This window comes from Phascolarctos cinereus, unplaced genomic scaffold (assembly GCF_003287225.1).
Source record: "Phascolarctos cinereus isolate Bilbo 61053 unplaced genomic scaffold, phaCin_HiC Scaffold_7;HRSCAF=346, whole genome shotgun sequence".
NCBI lineage: Eukaryota > Metazoa > Chordata > Mammalia > Diprotodontia > Phascolarctidae > Phascolarctos > Phascolarctos cinereus.
This window is the reverse complement of record NW_027556180.1, coordinates 78,994,717-79,021,240: the sequence shown is the minus strand read 5'-3', so window position 1 is coordinate 79,021,240 and position 26,524 is coordinate 78,994,717. Positions and strand designations below refer to the sequence as shown.

Here is a 26,524-nt window from a genome sequence, read left to right as displayed (position 1 = left end):
ATAGGTTAACAAGGACAAGGATCAGGGACAGCTAGTGGCACAGCGGATAGGGCACCAGCCCTGGTGTCAGAAGGACCTGAGTTCAAATCTGGCCTCAGACCCATAACACTTACTAGCTGTGTGACTCTGGGCAAATCACTTAACCCCAAATGCCTCACCAAAAAAAAAAAAGACAAGGATCTAAAAAAATCATCAGATTTGGTGATTAAGACATCACTGGTAACTGGAGAGAGAAGTTTCAATTAAGTGATGATTACAAAGGTCTGAGGAGTGAGAGAAGTCAAGGGGAAGCAGTGAGTTTAGAAGACTGCTTGGTGAAGACGATTGCAAAGGTCTGAGGAGTGAGAAAAGACAAGGGGAAGCAGTGAGTTTAGAACACTGCTTGGTGCAGACGATTGCAAAGGTCTGAGGAGTGAGAGAAGACAAGGGGAAGCAGTGAGTTTAGAAGATTGCTTGGTGAAAGGGAGGAAAGACATAAGACAACAGCTTGAGGGGAATGGTAGGATCTACAGGCAAAAGGTACAGCTCATAAAGAGAGTATTTTAATGACTGTTATAGATATTGAAGCAGCTGTTGGTGGGGTGAAGACCAGTGTTTCAAAGATCATTCAAGCCCACAATAAAACAGCATCAGTCAGTCACAACAAACCATGAAGGAAAGTGTTGCTGAAAACAAAAATGCAGGCTAAGGACTGACAAACTACTGCTGTGAAACATCTCAATTAACCTTTAGAAAAAAAAAAGCAAAGAGGGGTCCGGCAGCTAGAAGGGTTGTTACTGATTCTGTTACAAATGGGAGGAAAAGGCTGTTTTTTACTGCTAAAACTCACTTCTTCACCTAAGGATATGCCAAAACCATTGTCAAAAGTCCAGGTGAGCCAGTAAGAACTGGGAGTATTTAGTAGACATGTGTATTTCTAGACACAAAAAATGTTTGAAATGTTTTACTTCCAGTAGGCCTGGCAATCTTATTCTAATTGAGGGACTGATGAGTTCTGAAAAATATATTGATATCCTAAGAAGCAGAATCGTTCCTGAATTACAGAAATCCCAAATGGAGCTGCAACATGAGCTTGCACCATGTCACACATTAAAGAAGGATAAGAAATTTATGCAAGAGATGGAGATAAAAATGCTTCAGTGATCTGGAAATTTGCTTGATTTAAACACCACTGAAAAAAGTATGGGCAATAATCAAGCGCAGACTTGGGAAAATGGATTGTTGATTAAACATGTGTGTGTTATCCAGTATGGTCAAAGACTTTTCAAATGTGTTGAAATCTTGTGAATTTGGCGCAAAACTGCATTAAAAGTACTTTAAAATGTAAACACAAAGTTGTAAGGTTTATTGTATAAGTTCAGAAATTTAATTATTTTACTTTGAAATAATTCGCACACCACCATGTAGATATTTATACCTCCTTAACTAATTTACTATCCTACTCATCACAGCAGTTTTTACAAATCTTTTTATCCCTCTTCAAACTTCTTGTAGCTCTTTCTCCCTTCCCTTCTCCACTGAGAATGTTATCTCATATTTCATCGAAAAAGTTGAGGACGGGGTAGGTAGATGGTACAGTGGATGGAGCACCGGCCCTGGAGCCAGGAGGACCTGAGTTCAAATTTGACCTCAGACACTTGACCCTTACTAGCTGTGTGACCCTGGGCAAGTCATTTAACCCTGATTGCCTCACCAAAAAGTGAGGAAAGAGGGGGAGAACATTCATCAAGAGTTTCCTTTTTGCCCTTTGTCCACATCTTAAATCAGATGTCTTTTGCCACTCTCCCTTCACCCACCTCACATGAAGAGGTGGCCCTTCTCCTTCTCAAGGCAAACCCTTCTACATGTACGAGTGATCCCATTCCATCTGGTCTTTTCCAGGAAACTGCTCTTTCTGTCACAGCCACCCCTCCCCCCTTCTCTCATTTATCTTCAATCTCTCCCTGTCAACTGGCTGCTTACCTGTTGCCAATAAACATACCTATATCTTTCTCATCCTTTCAAAATTCTCACTTGATTTGTCCATCCCCAGTGACTATTGTCCCATATCTCTGCTCCCTTTTGTAGCTAAAGTCCTTTAGAAGGCTGTCTATATAGATACCTCTACTTCCTTTCCTCTCACTCTCTTCTCAACTCTCTGCAATCTCTGTTATACCTGGGCTCTAATCTTGCTTCTTATTACTTTATTCAACTGAAACTCCCCTGTCTGAAGTTACCAACGATCTTTTAGTTGTCAAATATAATGGTTGTTTCTCAATTCACATTCTTCCTGAACTCTCTGTAGCCTTTGAAACTATGGACCACCCCTGTTTTTCCTTGACACTCTCTTTTCTCTAGGTTTTCATAACACTACTCCATCCTCCTTCTCTTCTTATCCCTACCTATCTGACCACTCCTCAGTTTCTTTTGCGCTGGCTCACCATCCAGGTAATGCTTACAAATTGATGGGTGGCCCATGGGACTCAGTTTTGGGCCCTCTTCTCTTCCTAGTTTGCTCGATGATCTCATTAGCTCCAATAGATTCAATGATCATTTCTATGCTGATGATTCTCAAATCTACTTATTGAGCTCTAACCTCTTTCCTGACCTCCAGGCTCCCATCTCTACCTACCTAATGGATATCCCATAGATATCTTAAATTCAAAGTGTCCAAAACTGAATTAATTATATCTTTCATCACAAAACCTCCTCCCTCTTCTGACCTGTTATTATCAAGGGTATCACCGTCCTCCCCGTCACCCAGGCTCACCATCTGGGTGTTGTCCTTGACTCCTCTCTCTCTACCCGCCTTGCCCTTGCCCGCCATATCCAATCTGTCACACACGCCTACTGATTTTGCCTTCATAACATTTCTTCCTTTTCTCTGACACTGCCACCATCCTGGTTCAGGCCCCATTACTCCTGCCTCCACCACTGTCATAGCCTGCTGGTTCTTGTTCTCCCTGCCTCCAATCTATCTGATCTACTCTGCTATCAAATTAACTTTCCTAAAGCATGGGTCCCACCAAGTCTTCCTCCTGCTCCATGAACTCAAGTGGCTTCTTACTTCCCTTAAGTTTCAATGTCAAACCCTCTGGTGTTTTTGGTGCCTTTCATAACCTGCCCTTCTACCCTTCCAGTCTTTTTACTCTTTACATTCCCCACCCCTAAGTACTTTGTGATCCATTGTTACTGAAACAAGACCCTTATCTCCCAGTTCTGGACACTTTCTCTGGCTATCCCCCATAACTGTAATTATTTCCCTCCTCATCTCTGCTTCCTGGCTGCTCTTGACTTCCCAGCTAAAATCTCACCTTCTATAAGAAGCCCTTCTTGATCCCCCTTAATGCTAATGCCTTCCTCTGGTTGATTTTCTCAGATTTATCCTACATAATTATTTGCATGTTGTCTCACTCATTAGACTACGAGCTCTTTGAGAACAAGGACTATCTTTTGACTCTTTTTGTATTCCTCATGCTTAGCAGAGTGCCTGGCACACAGAAGGTACTTAACAAATGTTTACTGATTGATATTTTCTTTGACCATTGCTTTATAACAGGGGTGCCAAACATGGGATCACATTCCCAAGTGTGGCCAGAACCAAATTAAAATGTAATTGGAAAATACTTAACAAAATAAAAATAAGACATAAATATCATTACATTTTAAAATTAAATCAATATGCAGCATGCAGGGATCCTTATGCATATTTTAGTGAGCCCTGTTTCTGTTTGATTTTGCTACCACTGCTTTACAACTTTTTAATCACATGCAGTTTTATAACCCCAATCTTGTGAGCTAGTTTAACATTCCCCAAAATTATGCAGATAAAGCTGATTCACATGACTCCAACGAGATACTAAGCTCTCCAAGTTCTAATTTTTTGCTTGCCCTTCTGAGTCTGGTTCCTTCCCAATCATCATATCATTTGTATCAATTATTTTGTTAGGTCTGACTACAGCTGGCAAAGCATGTCATTTTAGTTGGCCAAAATGAAGAAAAAGGGCAAATGCTTCAAACTGAATTTGAAACACTCATGTGCATCTGAGCAGTAGCCCTGATGGATGGAGGTGAAAACGACTGCTGTCCAGGCCTTTGAGCTGCCCGAGCTTCTTATTTTGTTCTATATGATGCACTTATCATAACAAAAAATACGGTCTAGATATGACCACTGGCACATCACTGATGGTAACTGTGATTCCCAAACTTTTTGCAGCTGTGAATACCTTACCCTCATTAAAAAAAAAAGATAGTGTCATTCCTACTTCTCTTCAGAGAGTACTGTGCAGCATCCAGTCATTCAACTAGCATTTATTAAGTGCCTATGTACCAAGCACTGTGCTAAGTGCATGCTTATTTCTTATAATTAAGCTTAATTAAAATTCTATTAATTTTGAGAATTGTATGAGCCCCCTTCCAAGAAGACATTCCCATGAGTTCTCAATTTAGGGTCTGGACTTGGTAGATTAGAGAATGGTTATCAATGAGTAACCTGGGGAGAAAAAATAAGTCACTGCTGGGCTTATGGCGTCACTGCTGGGCTTTATCTGTAATACTTTTATGAGTGGTTGAGATGGTCAAAAGAAAAAAATCCAACATGTCTGCTTAGAATAACTCATATTTATATAACAATTTAAAGCTTAAAAAGAACTTTCTTATAGAACCCTCGTGACAAGTATAAGTAACATTATCCGTATTTTTATTGATAAGAAAACTGAGTCTCCAGACAGTTAAGAGATGTGCCCATGGCCATGCAGTTATGAATAAGGGGCAATGCTAGTATTTAAACCTAGGTCTTTTGATTTCAAGTTCAGTGAGCTCTCTACTGTGTCAGATAGATGACAACAAACCAGGAGGTAAATTGGAAGAAATGACCAGTACTATCATTACAGTATTGGCCTACATTTCTATAGCATAACTATATACCATAGTTAGTAAAATCAAACTTCCTAAGTCAGAGGTAAGAACTAACAGAATGAAATTCAACAGGGAAAAAACTGAGTTAGCATGTAAAGAGAAAATAACAAACAGGTGCAAGATGGGGAATGAATGGCTATAGCAATGACAGAATAAGGGCTCATTATGTGGATCAAAAGCTGAAAACAAAAATGATTCATCAATAAAAAGAAAAAAAAACAAGCCTGATCTTTAGATGCACAAAAAGGAGCACCTTGTAGTCAGGGAGTTTAAACTAATCTTAATCATTGGCTCTAATGCTAAAAGGGAGCTCAGCGATCAACTAAGCCCAACCCTGAGACCCAAAGAAGGTAAATGTTTTGCCTGTTTTCACACAAGTAGTAAGTAATACTAACCTGTAACTGACATCTTCTAATGCTTTCAGGTTTACCAAGCATTTTACAAACATTATGACACCTGATGCTTACAACACAACACTAGTTGAGCTTCAAGTCAGGGCCTGAGTCCAAATCCAGTGGGCATTCTACCAATACACAATCACTATCTTACTCACCACTGGTTAAAACCTTTTAAGAATACTTTTTGTAGTTTGAGGTTCCAAAATGAGAGATGTACCAAGATACTCTTTAACTGTGGACAGAATGTAGCAAGTATACTTAAGCTGCAGAAGGAATCTAGAAAGAAGGAACTAACTCTTGAAATGTAATACTAAACACTGGAACAGATCACTGAAAGAAATCATAAAATCTTGTGGGCAAAATTTTTTGCGATAATAGGGTAATTTTCATTGAGGAATGGTATATTAAAAAAATCCTCAATGTCAAGTACTTAACTCGTAGCCCTATGATTCCATGAAAAGATTGGATTATCAAGAAACATGGCTAGCAAATAACGAATGAATCTTTGCTACTTCTGGACAAATTCCTACTCCCCCTACTTCATCCCCACCAAGGAAAGGCTAGTAAATATAAAGCTTTTATCCAAAATGGAAACATGAAGGGGCAGGGAACAATTGAGTTTTCATTTTAGGCATTTAGCTAGAGCTGAACACACGATGAGAACAATGTTAACCAAAAAAGAAGCTAAACATAAAGGGGTACAAGAACTTTTCAGACCAAAGTACAGTAACAAAGACTAGGAGGAATGAACAGTTGAAATAAAAAAAAAAGGCAAGCACAGCTATGGTCTATGAAGTTCTGGGAGGTCTATCAAAAGATCTCTATCTTCTGAAATTCAAAATGGTTTTACATCTTCTGAACAGTATCAAAGAACATCATGTGACTTCTATGATGAGAATACCAGGAATAAATCAGAAAAGCAAATTTATAGCCTACAAAATCATGTTGCCTACATTTATAAAGAGCTAATAAGTAGCTGAGCAACTTTCTGAGCTTTCGTGTATATATCAACATAAATTTTTTTTGTATAACATTCTTCTATACCATCACGTGAATGATTAATTTATTAATTTCTACATATATATGCATGTGTGTATGTAAATGTATATATACATGCAAGCACACACACACACACACACATATATATATATATATATAAAATACGGAATTTAAAATAAGTTTTACTTGCAAGGGTGCTTAGACACCTTAGACAAGGGTACTGGCTATGTGAAGGGAAAGAATGGGGAAGATGCAAGAGATGTTGTGGAAGTGGAATTGACAGGACTTGGCAACTAACTGGCTATAAAGGTGAGGGAGAATGAAGAGCTATGGATAACTCAGAGGTTGTGAACACAGGAGCCTGGAAGAATGTTAGCACCCTTGTCAAAAATGAAGAAGTTCAGGAAAGGAATGAGTTTGAGAGGAAGGAATAGGTTCTGTTTTGAACATACTGAATTTGAGATGCCTACAGAAAATTCAGTTTGCATTTTCAAAAGGCAGTAGGTGATGTGGGAATGCAGTTTAGGAGAAAGATTAACGGCTAAATGTTTAGATCTGACAGTGATCGCCATAGATAGCAATTAAAACCATGGGAACTTATGAGATCACTGAGAAAAAAAATGTCTAGGTTGGTAGAGTTTAGTCATAGAATCTGGAACTGTGCCCATGGTTGGGGGTGGGGGGGTAAGACAAAGATGATTAAGAAGAGACTTGGAAGGAGCAACCAGACTAGAGAACTAAAAAACCCAGAGAAGAGATGATTCAGGAGAAGGTAGTTAACAGTGTCAAAACACCAAGAAAGATTAGGACTAAGGAAAAGCAATTCAATTCAGAAATTAAGAGATTGTTATTAATTTAGGAGAGAGAAATTTCAGTTGAATATTGAAGCAGAAAGCTAGATTGGAAGGGGTTGAGAAGAGAGCATGAAGCAAGATTATTGAGTGGACAGCTTGTGACTCCCACCCATTCCTCCTAGGGAACAGCTACAGGAAAAAGCACTGTAGGATGGTAGCATGACAGGATGGTAGAATCAAGTGAGTTTTTTAAGGATGGGAGGCGATATGGATATCCTTTAGCAATCATATTTCCAGTTTTTGGTTTTGTTTTTGTTTTGGCTAGGCAATGGGGTTAAGTGACTTAACCCAGAGTCACACAGCTAGTAAGTAAGTGTTATATGTCTGAGGCCAGATTTGAACTCAGGTCCTCCTGAATCCAGGGCCTGTGCTCTATCCACTGCACTACCTAGTTGTCCCCATATTTCCAGTTTTACAGGTATCAGATTTACCTTTACATTTCTTACTCCTATTCTAAGTCATTCTAGAGGTTTTTACAATCTCTCCATTTTCTGTTCTAAAAGTACAGGGTTTTTTTTTTGTTTTTGTTTTGCTCTTTCCTTTTGGAGATTTCTCATTGTTTTCTTTTATCCTGTAGAAATCATTCATTGTATTGGATCTCATTTTGCTGGTCATTTCTTTGGGAGTTCTATTAGCTTTCCCATGAGAGGAGCTTTCTGTTCCCTCTTCTCTGGTTTTATTTTTTCACTTTATTCAGTGCGTCTCTTTACCAGTCAAGCTCAAACTCTGCGAGGCTCCCAAGCCAGTTGTCCTTGCCCAGACAGGCTCCACTCCTGGTTTGCCAGGATTCTGACTGGAGAACACAGTACAGTGAAGAAGGTGTATCACCTTCCCTATTCTACTCAAGGACTTCACTATCAGCAACCTCTTTCTTCTACTTCCATAACAACCAATAACAAACAACGACAATGTCTCACATTTATCTAGCACTTAAGATTTACAAAGCATTTCCCTCCAAACAACTTTGTAAGGTAGGCAATTCCATTTATTTCAATTCAATAAGTGTTGATTGAGCAACTACCAAGTGCCAGGCCCTGTGAGAGGCACTAAGGACACAAACAGAAAAAACACCAAACTTGTGCTTAAAGAGCTTATATTCTCCTGTGGGAACACACTATGTACATAGATAATGGATGGTGATGTAAGAACTGGTTGAAGGGCTAGAGGATATTTAGTCTGGAAAAGAGAAGACTCAGGGGGATGTGACAGCTGTTTTCAGGCTGTCACATAGGAGACTGGTTCTGTGTGGCCCCAGAGGGAAGACCCAGGAGCAAAGAATGGAAGTCACAAGAGGACAAATTTCAGCTTACTTCCTAGCAGTCAGAGCTGTCCCAAAGTGGAACTGGTAAGGCAAGTGTTATTACCTCCACTTTACAGATGATTTGTTTTTTTCACCAAAAGGACTGCTGCTATGTAAGGGTAATCAGATACAATATCATCAATAACAAAAACTTAGAAGTATATAATCTGGAAAAACAATTCACACTGTCAAGATTGATTGGTTCCGCGTGCGTGCGTGTGCATGTGTGTGTGTGTGTGTGTGTGTGTGTGTGTATCCTTTTCTTCTTCTCTTCTTCCTTTCACCTCACTGCTATTGCCAGCTCCCCTCAAACAAATCTATTTCCCTAGTGATTAGCCTTTCAGCCTAATGGAGGTGAAATGTGGAAGGAAGAACTAAAATAAGGTTTAGAGAGAGTCATAAAAATAAAACGCCCACTCTATCCCTGGTTCCCCATTTCCCTAGAAAATGTAAGATGTGGTTACAAATAGGACTCCCTATTTGCTTAGAGTTCAATATAAAATTCCTGGAGTGATGATGCTCTGTGCTTGGAAGCCTATGGTCCTTTGCCTGAACTCATTTGTACAGATGTTCAGAAAATCAGTTCCTCCTTCCCTTAAAAGTTGACATCCTGTAGAGTTTGCCCTGAGGCCAATGGGCAGCAATGACCAACTCGGAAACATTGCTTCCTTCAGATTTAATGAATAATTAACTACCACAAACATGACAGCAGACCTGTATAGCTAAGTTAAAGGTATCTTTCCTACCCAAACCCCAATAATACATGTAACAAAAATTTGCGAAAAAATGGCTTCCACTTATCACATGGGTTGCCATGTGATATTAGAAATGCTGGGACTATTTGTTTAGTATATTATTTTTTCTTAGCAACTTGAAATTATTTCTTTTCCTAGCTATAACTTTCAGTCTGTTAAATTAGAGGTTTAAGCTATAGCTGAGCTGGGTGAACATAAAAGGGTGATCCATTAATTATATATCTCATCTTAATGAAACTTTGAGCATCTTTCAAGATACAGTTACTGTGACATTCAGCTAGATTTTACCCTTATTTGGTCACAGTGATCTGGAAGTGAGGATCAGAAAACATTGATTGTAACGTAGAATGTCAGGGCAGATACTGAGAGGAAGAACGCAATATAGGGAAATATGGGAGAAACTTTTATGCAAAGATAGTACAGACATCATTCACACAAATGGAAAACTTGTTTTTGAACTCTCCTTCTGACCCTCATGCACCAACAATCTGCACTCCTCTTTCCCTCCCCCTCCCCTTTTTCCTCTTAGGACTGCATCTCACACTGTGTCTCTGTCTTAACCAGAGCTGGGGGAAGGGGAAGTTAGCCCCCAAGATAAACTTGTCAAAAGCTATGCACCACAATCCTAATTCCTCTCTACCTGTTTGTGAATGTCAGCTGGGAGCAGATCCTGAAAAGCTTTGGAGAAAAAAAAAGGAAAGGGGTTGAGGGAGAAAAGGGGAGAGAGAGGACAAAGAAAAACCAGAGAGTGCAATTCAAACAAAAATGAAATAAAACACACACACACTCAGGCACACAAAGAAAGGGAAAAAAATGTCCCCACCAGGTCCTCCCAACTTACTTCTTTATCAGAGGTTCATTGTCAATCAATTAGCCAAGACAGCAGGGGTCTGTGGGGTGGGGGGTAGCATGGGAAACAATGGGCAGCCCTGTTGTATTACTATTTAATCACTTTTGCTAAATAAATAGAGCAGCCCTGAGGTGCTGTCATGTCAAGGGAATTTAGAACAAAAAAAACTTCATTTTTCATTGGTCATTATTTTTTTTCCTGCAGGACAAGAGAGGGTTATTACTGTAGCCTTAAGTTCCATCTTTGTGTTTCTTGCCTTTGATTCCACTCGGACCCTGCCACTTTCTGGCACTAATTTGTCAGGCTGCACAAAGAAGGGATTTGTACCTCCTGTAAGGTCTCAATTAGGAATGGCTTCTGCTGTATTCTGTGCCATTCAGACGGGACACAATGACGGTAATTACAGGAATTTGCACTAAATGGCAGAAGAATTCACAGCAAAACTTTTTTCTCCCCCTACAGCTTGTCCCTCCCCAAGGCTGGACACCCCCCCCCCAGCTCTTCCCAATGCTCCGCAGCGGCCAGGGAGGTTAAACAGCAGCCTGAGGAGTAAAACAGCAGAAACTGCCTAGTGTGAAAACTGAGGCAGGGAATAGCCAAGGCTCACTGTTCCTCCTCCACTCTCTTATTTCCATAGCCTAAGTTCTGAAACAGGGGAACAGCACTGCTCACAGTTCAAGATGACATTAGTTACACATGGGAAGATTTGAAAACATTCCTGTGTGTGTTGTCACAACTTGTTTATATAAGCAGCTGAATGCTTTTTCGAAAGGGTTCTGATAGTTATGCTTCTGGATTTTTAGACTATTCAACAAAACTCTGTTTTATAATACTATTGCCAACTAAAATATATGCACATTTCACATCTTGAAATTCCCTGCATAGATACATTCATACATATCTGGACCTCTCCAGATGCTAGGCTGCTTCCTCACAACCTCCAGCACCTCGGATATGGCAGAGCATTAATTCAGAAGCACTTGCACAGGGTGCTTATTGGAGGTTTTTACCCCACTGATGAAGAGGCAGGGGAATGTAAGAACAGAAGACCAGCCCTGAAACCTGGAAGACGTGGCTTTAATTCCTGCCTCTGGGAGAGACTAGGTGTTGGCATGGGCAAGTCCCTTAATCTCTCAGAGCCAAGTAACTCTCAAAGACTGTAAAATTACAGCTGAATTGGAGGGAGCTTCCCATACTGACGGTAGTCCACGACTCCTAAGTCCAGACACCACTACCAATGACAACAACAAAAGACATGATGACAATGTCTTATCAACCAATTAATATTTTAATGATACGTACCTCCTACCCATGACTTAAAGTAACATATTACATGGTTTTACAAATTTATTACCTATTACATGGTTTATTACAGATTTCATGGTCTCACACCGTAGTTGTGAGAAAGGAATTTGTAAATCTTAAATAGCTTTATTCCTGAAAAGCTGTTCATAAAATTAGACATGTGTAAATGAAGCCACCGAAATGCTAATTCCCCTTTAACATAACTTTTATCATGTGGTACTTATGGAATGAATAATATATGTATTCTCTGTTCAAAAATCTTCATGGGCCCCCTATTTAGTCCTATATCAAATGTAAATTCTTTTTCCTGGCTTTCAAGGCCCTCTATACTCATGCCTGGCCTTGTCTCTCCCACTTCATTTTTCACTACTTCTCTCCCTTCTAGTAACTGAGGTATCTTCATTGTCTCATGAACACAGTCAGCCTCACTTCTGCCTCCATGTCGTCTCCTTCACATAGCTTCCTCTACCTAAAATCCTGGACCTAGCTCGGTAATTATTAGCTAGATTGAACAGTTTCCTCATCTATAAAATGTGGGGGTGGTATTACTGCAGATGATTCCTATGACTTTTCTGAGCTTCAACATTCTAATTTTCTACATCCTTCCAACCTCTGAATCTGCTGTACTTCTGCCTTTGGCATGAGTCCTTCCCTAACTCTTTCAACTCTCCCTGGAGCCAGCCTGGTGGAGGAGGGAGAACAAGAGGACTGGGTACGAAGACCTGATGTGGGGTTGATTTCTTTATTTGTGAAAAAGGTCCCTTCCAGTTGGGTAACTCTAGGAGTCTGATCAAGAAAATACACTCAAATGTCCTTTTGGCTCTAACATTCTATGAGATACCCTAGCATGCATTTGATTTTCCTTTTCTCTGAACTCCTAGAGCACCTATGCAATCAATAATGTCATATAGTTTAGCACCTGATTCTACTGGGTGCTATTTGTTTCACTACATATTCATTTTATCTTCCCATCTCCTAGAAAACAGGAACCACATTTTAAACTTCTTTATCTCTTGAGGTATGTCGATCAATAAATACTCATTGCTTGTTCTAATTGATGGCATTTTAAATACACTAAAAAGTTCATTACTTATAGGAAATCAGAGGTCAAATGTCTTGGTAAAATTAAGAAATCTAATTCAAATAACAACTCCTTAATTTACTGGTTATAAAAATCTAGCTCTCTCTGAGTACACATACCTGTAGAATAATTTATAGCCACACAGCAATTTGTACAGCTAACCATCAAATTTTACTTGGTAACCTTTAAACTGAAGATCATATAATAATACCCTAATAAGCTATACAAATACATACACATTATGCAGACTTACAATTAAGAATGCACACAGCGAATCAAATGAAGTAGTAAAAAGACAGGCGTGTGAAATAAGAAATCTATAGTCATGTAAATATAAAGCACAATAAGTTTTCAAAAGCCAGGCCTCAGGACTTTCAGAATGATAACATCCCACAGTCTCTGGAAGGCATGTATAAGATTTAAAAAGGAACATAGAAAATTCTTTTCCTTACCAAAAGAATCTTGCAAAACAAGACCATTTGCAATACTTAGTGAACTGAAAAGCCAATATTTGTGGCTCCCCTAGGGAACAGCAAATGAATGATACCCTAGGAAAGAGTTACCCAGCGGAATTCTTATCCGTATTATATTTTTATGTTTTATGATTCTCCCAATATTTAAGGGGGAGGGGCAAGGAGATATATCAACATGAAAAAATATGTTCTCTAAATATTGAAGTATTACAAACTATTAGTTGTAATTATGAAAAGTTAAGTTCAATTTAAAAGTATATATTCCAAGTGCTAAGCATTTTTTTTATCAAATTCCTCCTTCTCCACCTAAATGTGTGTGTATGTGTGTGTGTGTGTGTGTGTGTGTGTGTGTGTGTGTGTGTGTGTGTGTGTGTATGTTTTAGTGTAGTTATAAGGCTAAAAGAGGTGGCTAAGAAATTAAGAATCATCAGGTCAAGTGTATCTATATTTGAGAAATATAAATCCATTTTAAAACATTATTTTGCCATCATGACCTCTGATATACAGAATATCAATAGAGAACATTTAAAAGAAAAATACTCCATTGCATCACTTAGAAGTTATTCTTTTTTTCCTTTTGAGATTCTGCCCCCTACAGGAGACAAAGCATTCCTACTTGTGATAGAAAGGATATTGGTATTCAAAGGACTGGAGGAAAAGGATGACAAATAAGTAATAGACAGAAGCTATACATACATCATGGACTTTGAATGCAGCACTTCCCAAAGTAAAAGAAGGATTTAAGTAAAGCAAAATCCTTCCCTTCTGGAGTGTTTCATACTAAAATGATCCAGAGAAATCACTGTTATGCCTTCACCTATCCCTCCACCCCACCCCAATTACAAAACTGCACCTTTTCCTAGTGTAGTCTTAATAGAATATGGGAGAGATCTGAGTGAACTTAAGTTTCAAATCAACAACACTCAATATCTCTTGGATGCTTTCCTCATTACCACTTCTACTCCTGTGATTGACACAATACCTACTTAGCAGATTTTAGTTTATATTATTCTGTATTATAGATGTCTGCTTAATATCACTGTCATATTGTGGGCAAAAGGGGACTGATTATATTTAATTTAATGATCAATATCCTTTTAAGCAAATGATGTCTTTCCCCAAAAAGAGACATCATCATTATATCACTAAATATGTACTTTTCTACTCTATCTTCATTAGTTCAAAAGTTTCATTTTTCAATTCAGAAAGCAAGGACTGAAATCCACAATTTAGTTATAGCCAAGAACATGTTTCTTGTTTATCCTTAAATCCTAGATATTCTCTCTTGTTCCTTTAAAAAAAAAGTCTTTCTGTTCTGGAAAAAAAAATTCTCCTTCCCCTGAAACCTGCAAATCTAAAGGACAGGAATGCAAATTTTCTCTATTAGACAAAAGTCTTCTTTCATTCTTAATCTTACTGTTCATAAATTGTGAGTGGGGTTTATTTCAAGTAGGATGATTTTTAAAACAGATCCTATTTAAATTATTCTACAGGTAAATATTTTATTTAAATTAAAATTTTAGATAATTACTTTAAATTAAGATTTTCTCAGAACAACAAATTTAGTTTTGGAGAAGAAAGAAGTAGAGCTTTGAAAGATCATAAGTTGACTAAAACCCCCTTTTTCATATCTTATAGTAATACAGTTGCTCTAGAAGACATCAGCTATCCTATTCTTCCCCCTAAAAATGAGATACTGGTTCATTGGATGGGTTATGACCCTGCTAAATAAGTTTTTCATTTTAGCCAGCCCTAAACTTTCCTTAGGGGATAGCTTTCCAGATTCTTACCTAATAGGATCAGATGAGATCACTGTCAGAAGACAGTTACTGACCCTAGGAATTGCCAGTACTTTTTACTGATATCTTTTTTTTTTAACATTATCTACATTTCCCATCTGTATATTTCTAGTACCTCATTCCAAAGAGCAATCCTTCATAACAAAGAATCAAAAAGAGATTAAAAAATCAGCTCAGTAAAACTAACTAGCATATTGAAAAAGTTTGCAATGTCTCCCACTTCTGCAAAGCAGAGGGGGAACCTTCTCACATCTCTTCTTTAGAGCAGCCCTTCCGAAGAGAGTTGTGAGTCTACCTTTGGAGCCAAACTTCTTACCTGGGATCAAACTTCAGTTGCCAAATGTGCAATGATCCTTATTCAGAGACCTAAGACCTGGGTTCTAGTTCTGTTTATGCTTTGGTCAAATTACCTTTGATCCCAAGTATCTGGTGAAATCTAAGCAAGTCACTTCCCTTCTGGGGGCCTTAGTTTCTGTACATAGAAAATGAGGGGTGGGGTGGACTACATGGTCTTTAATATCCCTTATAACAGTAGATCTATGATCCTATTATTATATAGCTCCATAATATGGCCTATAATCATTGTTTGCATGAGGATGGGTTAAAGTGTTTAAATTGCTTTTGGTTTCTCAGAGAAAAGGTATTTTTGTCAATGGGAAGTAACTTTGTTTCTGGAGGGAATTTCTATAATATTTTCACGATATTCTGAATTTCCTTTAATTATATTTTAAGATGGAATAAAATATACTTTGCTTCTTACCTGCACACTTAAAACTCTGAGCAGTGAGACCTCTCTCCAAGGACAGGGTTGTGAGAATACTCAGGAAACTGGTAGTCACAGACTGGCGTTTGCTCTTCCTGAGATCATGTCCACCCATCTGATCCCTAGATTTGTTTCTAAGAGTGACTTGTAAGTTTTGCCCTAAACTCCTTGCTGCATTGGCAGCTGTTTTCAGGGCCTCCATCCATTCTTGTGCCCTTTGCTGAGTCTCAGCCCGTAGGCGGAGGACATCTTGTGGGAAGATGACTTGAAAACAGGAGTCACAGTCATCCAGGTTGTCAGTCTGAACAGCTAGGCATACATCAACATTGTAGCTCAGCAAGGGATCCTCATCTAGTCGACCAGGCTGAAAAGCCATGAGATAGGCTTTACTCAGTACAAAGGTAAAAGCCTTCCAGTTATTTTGGACAGTGAGTCTATAAAGTGTACCAGACTTGAGGATGTTTTGGTACTGTTTAGAGCTGTCTATGAAAGCAGTTGATTGAAGCAGCCCATTGGACTTCTGTAAGCACTGAGTATGAAGAAAGTCATCATGTCCTAGCATTGCTGAGTTTTCCAGTTCATCGCGTTGCCCCATGTAAGTTGGCACAGCAGCATGCACCACCTCCCAAAGTTTCTGTCCCCAATCCAAGGCTTCCCATGGTGACTCTGCCTTCAGCTGTAGCTGGGTATTGTCAGATAGGAATGTATCCACCATTCTGGTCTCAAGGTTGCCCAGGACCGATATGTTCTGGAAGCGTGAAAGCTGGTAAGTGGCATAAAGGTTCTGATTGCCACGTTATCAAGACAGTAGAAGTACAGATTATATGGCGAAAGTTCAGCATAACAGCTTTGCCAGTAACTGTCATGATCTTTCCTAATTTCGAGGTAACCCTTCTTCAGAATATTTGGGAATGTTTGTCTATGTTCTGGAAAAAAAAGAATAAAAAGGTGATTAGTTTTGAAAACTGAAGTGTACATCATTTTAGTTCATATTAAACAAAGTGGCAGGCAGGATTCCAAGCTGGTGGCTCATATTTGGTGAGATATAAAAGGGGAAGTGGGGAAAGTTTTGTTCTAAAAAAAAAATTAGAAGGAACTTGAGAGACTACCTAGTCTAACTCCTTCTTTTTACAGGTCAGGAAACTGAGACTTATTGGGATGATGTGATTAATCAAAAGTCACACAACTAGTAAGTGATCTTCAACCCAGGGCTGCTGATTTCTAAATCTAGTGAATTCTCACTACATTAGTTACAGAGATGATCATATTCTAAATTTCAGGAATGAAAGATGCTACCCCCTAAATCTTAGTACAAACATATTCAAATAAACCATGAAATCCTAAAGAACAGTGTGACTCACCCCCTGGGTCAAAGGTCCTTTGTTTACAAAATATCAGCAGTACCTATACCATAGTGGTTTTGTTGAGAATCAAGTGACAGTGATGCCAAAAAAAAAAAGAGAGAAAAAGTAAAGAACATCAGTGAGACTTTTAAAAGTATGAATAGAAGAGAAGAGAAAAGAAGTCCAACGGACAAAAAGAAGGTCAACAGTGGAACTAATGTGCTGAATTTTTAATATATCTTTTTAAAAAGTCCATCTGTGTATAACAGAGATTCCCGGTTTCATACACAATCTTCCAAAAGCTCTTCTTTGTATATAGAAATGTTCATGTTTGATATGAGAGCCCATCAGAGAATTGTAAAAGAATAACAGAAATATAATAATATAGTTAACTAAATAATAACTAAACAGAAATATAACAAATAACAAAAATTTAAAATAAATGTTGAGCCAAAATATGAAAATTTCAGTTAAATTTATAGTCTTGCAGGGGTGAGGAACCTGCAGACTCAAGACCACACGCAGCCCTTCAGGTCCTCAAGTGTAGCCCTTTGACTGAATGCAAACTTCACAGAACAAGTCCCCTTAATAAAAAGATTTGCTCTGTAAAATGTGGACTCAGTCAAAAGGCCATACCCCAAGGACCTAGAAGGCCACACGTGGCTTTGAGGCCAAGGCCACAGCTTTCCCACCCCTGGAAGGTATATATAATATCAAATATTTTTAATGTGTTGATTTGCTGACTTTTTTTCCTCTTTTTAATTTTATTTTTATAAGGGCTAAGTCTCTGAGAAGAGGACCTACCCATGAAATGTAAGTGATATAAACAAAAAGGCTTTCAATAAAAATTTATTTCTTAAAAGCTTAAACAGCATATTCTAAGAATTCCAGTCTCATTGAGTACAAATCTTATTAGCAAAGTACAAAAAGAAGAAAAATCTAAACAAAAAATTACAGTACTTTCTCATTTTAGATTTACGTCTTAGTCCAACTTGAAAAAGTTGTGGTCTATGATTGTGATGGAATACCACTATGCTATAAGAAATGATAAGCTAAGTGATCTTAGAAAAACATGGAAAGACTTGCACAAAACAATGAAGAATGACATGAGCAAAACCAAGAGAACATTGTGTACAGTAACAGCAATATTATTATAAGAATGACTTTGAGGGAGTAATTTTGACTATTATAAATACCCAAATTAACTATAAAGGACATATGAAGAAAGATGTTATCTTTATCCAGAGAAAGAAATGATAAATAGAAGTATATATTGAATAATTTTATATAATATATACCTATTTGTATCTCATGGTAGCCATCTCTAGGGCAAAGGAAGAGAAAAGAAAAAAGAGGATAAATTTACATGATAATATTATTATATATTTAAAGGGAATAGCAAGTTATACATAACAGATTTGCAGTTTCATGAGCAATCACCTTTTTATAACGTTATGGAAATGCTTGTTTTATTTCATAAATTAAAAAATTAATTAATTGATTAATTGAACCCTCTTAACTGAATGCTTTGATAATGCTTTGGTGAAAAGACATTTGTTCTGAAAAAAGAATCTTGGTGAAATAGGCTTCTTTTGTAGAACTTTGATATAAAGGCTTTAACAATCCATTAGCCAAATAGTGTGAGGTTAAAGAGTTATAAGGCCATGTTTTCCAGGCAACATTTCAATGGGTACCATGTTCTGAATAAAGAAAAGACAACCTGGGTATATTAACTTAAAGCTCTAATGCCACTCTACCAGATGTTCTGTTGGTTAATATCCCCAACTTTCCTTCAGTTGTTATAGCTGTGATTATAAAGTTGTGGAGGTTCAGGGATTAAAAAAAAAGTAGTTTTAAGAGGGTTGCTTATTTTTCTTATTGGTCCAAACATCTGAGTTCATTGGTGTAGGGAACTCCTGTTAGGAAACTCCATTTACCAATGCACAATAGCAACTCTTCAGCAACTTAAGTATCCAGAGAGTTTTCAGGAACTCTTAAGAGGTTTAATGACTTACTTGCCCAAAGTCACTCAGATGGGGTAGCTAAATGGCACAGCTAGGTGGCACAGTGGATAGATCACCAGCCCTGGATTCAGGAGGACTTCAGTTGAAATCTGACCTCAGACACATAACACTTACTAACTGTGCGACCCTGGGCAAGTCACTTAACCCCACTGTCTAACCAAAAAAACCCAAAACCAAAAAACTCCAAAAACCAAAGTCACTCAGAAAGTATCTGTGTTCTAAACCTCAAAGGCCAACTCTCTTCCTTTCCTCCTTCCATCCTTCCTTCCATTCTCTATATATTGCCTCCAGATGCTCAGTCTTCATATATGCTGCCTGAATCATCTTGATGCTCCTACTGTTATCTCTACTCTATCTGTCCAAGCCACAAATTTATAATAATAAAATGCAGTACCTTACTGTCTTAACAAAACTTGATTGTCATTTGGGTAACTTTCCTTATGCTTTATCATTGCACATACCAGGTTGGAATGTATTTTGCTTTCTGAGGAGTTTCCCAAATTTTAACTTAGTAAGACTGCATACAGATATAAATAAATTTAACCATCCCCTAAAGAGGACACATAAAACTACCAAAGGTTGTGAAGGAAGAGAAAAATAGGGATCTAGATCTTAAAATAGAAAACAATCAAAAGAAATGAAAGTCAAAGAAAAACCAATTTTCTTTCCTCTACATCTCTAGCCCTGACATTCATTAGTATTTCTGTGCTAACTCAAAAGCCATTAATTTCTTTGAAACCTACACTAATCTCTTTGTAAGTACAGATAATGGTGCAGTATTATCCTCTAATCATCTTACTTTTCTGTTAATCCAATAAGGGAAGCAGAGCTGTCAGAAACACTGAAATAGTGCCTACCCCTTTCATTTCTATCAAGTACTGATGATAGGTTCAACCTACTTCACAATAACACTCATGACCATACTTCCCTCCAACATCCCTCTGAGGACCCACAAGCTCACCTGCTTTGCAGTCAGGAAAATAAAAGCTATCTCTACTAGAAAGGAATTTTCCTCCCATCTCCCTGTATCCATAGAGTGCTTTACTACAGCTCTTGTAAATTAAGACTTTTTTAACTGGGGAATAATCAGCAGTCAGCTCAATTAAAACAAATTTATCATACTCTATGAGTCAGACGAATGGATGCTGGCAATAGGCATATTAATCAAGAAGCCTCATTACTATCTCTCAAATGTAATCCCTTCTTTCGTTTCATTGATGTACAATGAAGGTAAAAGATACATTTCCATTTGGTGTCCCTCAATTTCTGCCCAACAGCATCTCTTATCTTTTGTCTGTTATCTCTAAACAGGGAAATTAAGTCGAGGCAAAGAAAGGGGTTAATGTAGTGCATTTTGCACTACACTGTCTTGAAAAAAAAAAGAAAGTAACTGAAGATATTTTGGGATGTACCTCCTCTTCTCTGAATAGCTTGTTTATATTATGAAGTGTATGTATATATGCTTTAATATACATATATTATATACATGTTTATATTACATGTATACATGTCTATATATGTATATCTTATACACACATGTATACATATATATGATTTTGGAGGTTTAGCCACCTAATACTTCTTTTTCTTTATACTCAAATTATTTTATTGATTCTACATTGGTAAATCAAAAGCTATGTCGTCAAGCATACAAATTTAATCAGCTTGCTATTTTTCTACTCTTGCCTGAATTGATGACCTTTTCCAGTTAATATTCTTTCTCATACCCAGTCATTCAAAAATAACATGATCATTATATTCCCCAAGGTCCTCTTCTAAAGTTTAACTCTGAGGCTTCTTTATAACATTAGAAGATCCAGAAAGCAAAAGCACTGTAAAGTGCTCTGAATGCAGAAATGGTTTATGTACAGACCCAGTGATGGACTGACTGCACATCTGTCACCCAAAGATCAGCTCAGGTAAATGTAGAGAAGGTAAGTGTCAGGTGGTTGTCCACCATGGGTTAGGGGGTTGGCTATTTGTGATCACAGAAGCTTAGGAAGATTGTGTACTTAAGGCTTAGGAGTCATGGACTGCATTAATGGAAGCGTGCTGTTCACTTGTTGTAGTCATGTCTGACTCTCTGACTCCATCTGGGGTTTTCTTGGCAAAGATACTGAAGGAATTTACTATTTCTTTCTCCAGCTCATTTTACAGATGAGGAAACGGAGGCAAACAGGGTTAAAATTACTTGGCCAGGATCACACTGCTAGTAAGTGTCTGAGACCAGATTTGAACTCATGTCTTCCTGACTCTAGGCTCTATTCACTGTACCACCTAGCTGCCCCTAGTGGAACAGTTTCCAACAGCAATAAAATCACACATTTAAAAAAAAAAGATAAATATACAACTAGCTATTTTTATTACAGATTCTCCAGATATATTTTTAAAATATTATTTCCATTTCACCAATAAAGAAAAGAGAATCATAGAAAGGTGACTTTAGTGAGACAATACTTCATTAAAAACTGGTCATTTTCCTATCGTCTTTCTACATTTTGTTAAAGCTCTGGCTCATCTCATTTCCTCTTCTGGTATAGAGCCTGATTCCTTCTTAACATGCAACAGTGCTTTGTACATAGCAGGTATTTAATAATTGTTAGGGACCAAAGAGGAAATGAGTAATTTTACCTGCCAGACATCTTTTGTAATCAGCACCACCATCTCGTTTCATAAGAACATCTTCACTCCGTGGGACAGAAAATTCTTCCAAGTAGCTTTTTTCTGCAGAATTGGATGATAATGTTTGGGGAAGGTTTTATAACAACCAAAGCAGATATGTGGCGATCTGATGTGTATTTCTTTAAGAAAAACAACAATTGGACCTGCCAATTCAGAAAACAAGAAAGAACAAGCTGGGGAACAAATTCCACCCAGCTTCCAGCACTGGCTCTATGGCCCCCTGCCATTTGGGAAGCACTGTGGTGACCTCGGAAGAACATCATTGCCATGAGAGCCAGGAAAACAAGAAGCTCTGGACTAAGGTTTCTGTCATTATTCTCTATGATTATGGTTACTTTAAGAGCAGCATTGCAAGACAAAGCCACTCTCTTTATTGTGCTATATAAAAAAAATGGATCTGCTTCTTGGTAAAAAGCATTTTTACAAAATTCTCTACTACTGAATTCCCTTCTCTCCCACACCTGCATCTAGAGCAAATGTTTAGGATATTGGCACTCACATTCTCTTCTCATAAAGGTCACAAACATACTTATGAAATGAAACATAAGAGAACCAACTTGAATGCCCTATAAAAAGCAGGCACTCGAGTGAACCCAGTTCCAGGTTTCGGAAATTATTTTTTAGCAGCAAGATCTACAGTCTATCTCTAGCCCAGTGGCATTATGGACAGTAAAGGCTCTCAGTTCATCTCTTACTGGATGTACTAGGTAGTCGGTAGGCCATGTGTCAGTCAGAGAGAGCGGAAGGTCTCCAGAATTCTCTTTAGCCTAGGCCTTCTCCAGTTGAAAAGTTTCTAATCACTTTTATAGTCACATTTCTACAGCTTTAAAATATTTTTATTTGCTCATCTTGACTAATAAATGTCTGTATCCATATAAATTACACTCTAATGTATTCTCTTCCAAGGATTATCTAAGTCTGACTCTAGACCAAATCAAACAAAACAAAAATTATTAAATATTTATTATCAAATGGAATTCAGTATGAAACAGCTGTGATTCTATGGGACTAAATACTAAAGGATCTCATTATAAATCAATTTTATACTAGAAGATGGTCTCACAGAACACACTTAAAAGAGAGCATTAAAATAAAGTTTCCCATGTATTATTATAATTTCCAAAAACCCAAATAATGATCATTCAGGGGCAGCCTTATCTAATGGTAGGAAGGCTAGAGTCAGGAAATACAGCTTTTATTTCTATATGGTGCTCTGTGACTTCATTGGCTAATAAGGGAACTCCCTTCACTAAAGCAAATCACAATCCAGCTATAATTAATAGTTTTAGAGAGCTGCCTTAAAATTAATATCAAAAGTGGGCTCTGACCCCAGGTCTCCCTGACTCCAAACTCAGTATGCTCTCTCCCTGTTCTGTCTCCTCTCCTGCAGCATAACCTCAGAGCAATCACAACCTCTTTGTCTTTCAGATTCTGCCTTTACAAAAGGGAAACACTGCTGTCACAGAAGCATTAGAAGAACCAGAGAGGAGTATGGTGTGGTAAGAAGGGCCTGATTAGGCTGGCCCAGTGTTTCAGATTTGGAATGGGAATGAAATGAAACACTCGACTGTCTAACGATTAATGATTAAAAGATTTAGTTAGCCACAGCATGCAAAGGACACTCATTCAGAATACAGCTTCGCTCTGTGCTGGCCACGCTGGTCAAGCCTAAGGGTAGAGTTCCTAACTTCACACAGGCAAGTTTTAGTATTTGGGCCACCAGTCAGAAGTCAATTAAGTTTCAAGGATGATATCAATGCCGTTTAAGGAAAGACTATAGTATAAATTACCTGACAGACAGTAGTCTTAACTACTTGGTAGCTAAGACATGATTACCTACTCAGACATAGTCTGTTCTGCCATTGCTACCAAGATTTGCCCTTTACCACCACTCCTTCTGTATTTCCTGGCCTGCCAGGCAGGGTGCTCTTTACCTAGGATCCCCATGGCAGGGTTAATACCAATGCAATACTCCTTTAGAGATTTCTGTTGAGGAGCTGCCCTCTTCTTGAACAAGGGTTAAATAGTTAGTTTCAGGTCCAACCTGTTACTAGAAAACAAGCTACCTTCCTACAATGCCAACTTGGCACTCTAAGTCTTCTCTGGGACAGAACCGTCCAATGACTACTGGGTTCTTTACTGGCAGAAATGTGGAACAGTCCCACCATTCTAGATTATAGTTACCAAAGTCTCCCCTGAGCTTGTCTTTGCCATCGCCCACTCCAATAATAGTTCTACTAGGTCCTGCACTGCACCCTACTTGACTGCTTGCTGTCACTGGGCCCTATAATGCTGCTCTCCGTCATTGCCTCCCATAAAGGTACTTTGTTGGGACCACGCATTGTCCCCCTGAGGTGGGACCTGAGACCTACTCCAAATGACAGGACCCAAGCAGTACCCCTACACTGAGGTTTGTATTAAGGCCAAATCCAATCCGTTAATGAAACTCTCAGAAAGAATCAGTTTATGGGAGCAAAACCATAAGCTATCTCTCTTTTTAACTTTTTGAATAGATGTAATTCCCCTCTCTTCAGCAAATCAACTGAAGTGAATTTGGTACATTTGTCCACACCATCAATTTCAGAAACGTCTCTCAGCTCCTAGGGAAGATCAAGCACTGTCCTTTCAACTATGTCCCCCCATGCCTTAAACCAAAGATTCTCAATGAAGTCCACGTGACACAGCCCTCAATGGCCTCCTAAATATCACAAAATGTCCCAAGCAGTTCTTTGAGCACAGTTCTTAGACAATCTCCAAATCCTGATCCATACACACTGTAACTGTTAGGCCTAGAGACCACTACACTTGCCTAATACAAAATTCATACAAATTTAAAAAATAACAGTTTGTAGCATTTATCATCTTTAGGGCACAGTTCTTAAAGACGTAGAATATATCATATGTCTCTAGACGCTAAATACCAACCATTTACCTTCTAGTTTCCCATGTGTCCACGGGGGACAGAGGCCCAGGAGCCATCTGGGGATCTTGAGAGGATCTCCCATTGCCCTACTCCAACCACAAGAACAACAAACTCATTCTGAGCCAATCCTGTTGACGAGGCCAATTGCTGGGTTTCAGGCTATTTTAATGTTTCAGGTTGAGAAATGAAACAAAAGTGAGACTCTTAGGCCAAATAATAGTTAACATAAGCAGGCTTACTCAGCCATAGCATGGCAAAAATACTCAACAAGTATAAAGTATAGATTGATTCAAATGACTACAGCTTCCTTGTTTTTGTGTTGGCCATGCTGGATCACCAATCAAGTATGAAGGACAGCCATTCCTGCCTCTTCATGGGCTGGCTTTTATACTCAAGCCAACAGGAATTATGTCAATAACTAGAGCCATAGTTCCTTGAGATTACTCCTATCCCATATGGGAATTAGAAATGTGAGCACTAACAATAATTAATGCTGCTTAAGACGGCTCTTTCTACAAACACCTAGTACTGGAAAAAATACATTTTGATTTCTACTTGCTTTTTAATTTCTGAACCCAGTGTTCTGAGGCAGTGAATGAAAAAGCTAGGAACTGCTATTTACTACACCAATACAACGAATGACACTCTAACTCAAGAATAGGGTTTCAAAAAACTGTAATAGTCTAAGAAGAGAAAATCAATATTCAAATAATAATTTACTGCCAACATTTCCAACCAAACATTTCTACAAGGAAAAGATTAACTTCTTATGAACACAGATTTATAAATATTAAAATGCGCCCCAAATAGAAAGTGGCTTCATTATTTGTAACCACTCACTATTAGAATTAGTGGAGCTAGAATAGATCTTCAAGACTCACAGAATGTCCAAACTAGAAGACATATCCAAGTATCATTTAGTCCAACCCCTTCAACTTGTAACTAGATTACAACAGCCTCCAGTTTCTGATTTCCTTCAACTTATCTTTCATACTGCTTCCAGAAAAATCTTTTTAAAACATTTTTTTAATGTCATCCTATTTCTCAAGAGCCTACAAAGGCTCTCCATTATACTTACTGCATTAAGTCCAAACACCCTCTATTTAGCTTTCAGGTCCACCATAATATTGTAACTATCCAACATAATTTCCCACTATTCCTCAACACACACTCTTTACTCCAGTCAGGCTTTTCTCACTGTCCCTTATACTGTACATGCTCATTCACAACCCATCTCGAATTTGCCTTCCTCCACAATGTCGTTTCTAATTACAGCACTCCATAGGAGTCTCTTCCATATCTTCCCACTTAAAAATTCCATTATAGTTATAATAAATATCACATACGTTTGTACTTGATTGTTCTCTAATTATTTTATGTGTTACTCTTATCCCCTACTTCTCTCCAATGAAAATGAAAATTTCTTGAGTAGAAATCCTGTTATATGTTATTTCACATCCTTTCCATCACTTAACATAGTGCTGAATGTAATGTGAATGCATAGTAAAGAGTTATTGCTCCAGTGAAGTAGACTTAGCTTTCAGTGTCATCCCACAGACCTAGAACAGAAGTCAGGAGACCTGTGTAATAGTCCTAAACTCATTACTACCTTGTAAGTCACTTCTCTGGGCTTTTCTTCCTCTCCTCTGTAAAATGAAAGACTAAGGCCAGCAAATTTCTAAGGCCATTCTATCTCTAAATTCTATGATTCCTTCATGAATTTGTGAAGTTGGGTAAGTCATCCATGCCCTTTGTCTGATTTTCCTGATCAGCAAAATAGGGAAAACACCTAGCTCTCAAGTGTTTATTAAGAAACAATAACAATAGGGGCAGCTAGGTGGCGCAGTGGATAGAGCACCGGTCCTGGATTCAGGAGGACCTCAGACATATAACACTTAATAGCTGTGTGACCCTGGGCAAGTCGCTTAACCCCATTGCCCAGCCAAAAACAAAAACAAACAAAAAAAAGAAATAATAACAACAGCTCATATTTATATAACGCTTTTAAGTTTTACAAAACGAGTTAGATATCCATTTAGACTCTAAAGGAAAAAAAAGACTAGTGACCTCTTTGCCAGT

The 26,524-nt window shown here is 38.1% G+C and overlaps 1 protein-coding gene and 1 long non-coding RNA gene across 3 annotated transcripts in view; one reads left to right on the top strand and one right to left on the bottom strand.

Annotated features, from left to right (window-relative positions):
• Positions 1 to 26,524, bottom strand: part of PLEKHM3 (pleckstrin homology domain containing M3) — a 195,115-nt gene that overhangs the window by 151,166 nt on the left and 17,425 nt on the right. The window contains 2 exon segments of the mRNA XM_021008670.2: positions 15,471 to 16,268; positions 16,271 to 16,399. Coding sequence (XP_020864329.1) covers positions 15,471 to 16,268; positions 16,271 to 16,399 — 927 coding nt within the window.
• The window catches only part of LOC110223277 (uncharacterized), a 29,141-nt gene continuing 10,856 nt past the window's right edge, over positions 8,240 to 26,524 (top strand). Inside the window, exons 1-5 of one of the 2 annotated variants that reach the window (XR_002328645.2) lie at positions 8,240 to 8,492; positions 17,594 to 17,629; positions 20,608 to 20,759; positions 22,951 to 23,021; positions 23,843 to 23,932. This is a non-coding gene — a long non-coding RNA (uncharacterized LOC110223277). Of the gene's footprint in view, positions 8,493 to 17,593; positions 17,630 to 20,607; positions 20,775 to 22,950; positions 23,022 to 23,842; positions 23,933 to 26,524 lie in introns of both variants that reach the window. The other variant, XR_002328647.2, reaches the window with a different exon arrangement.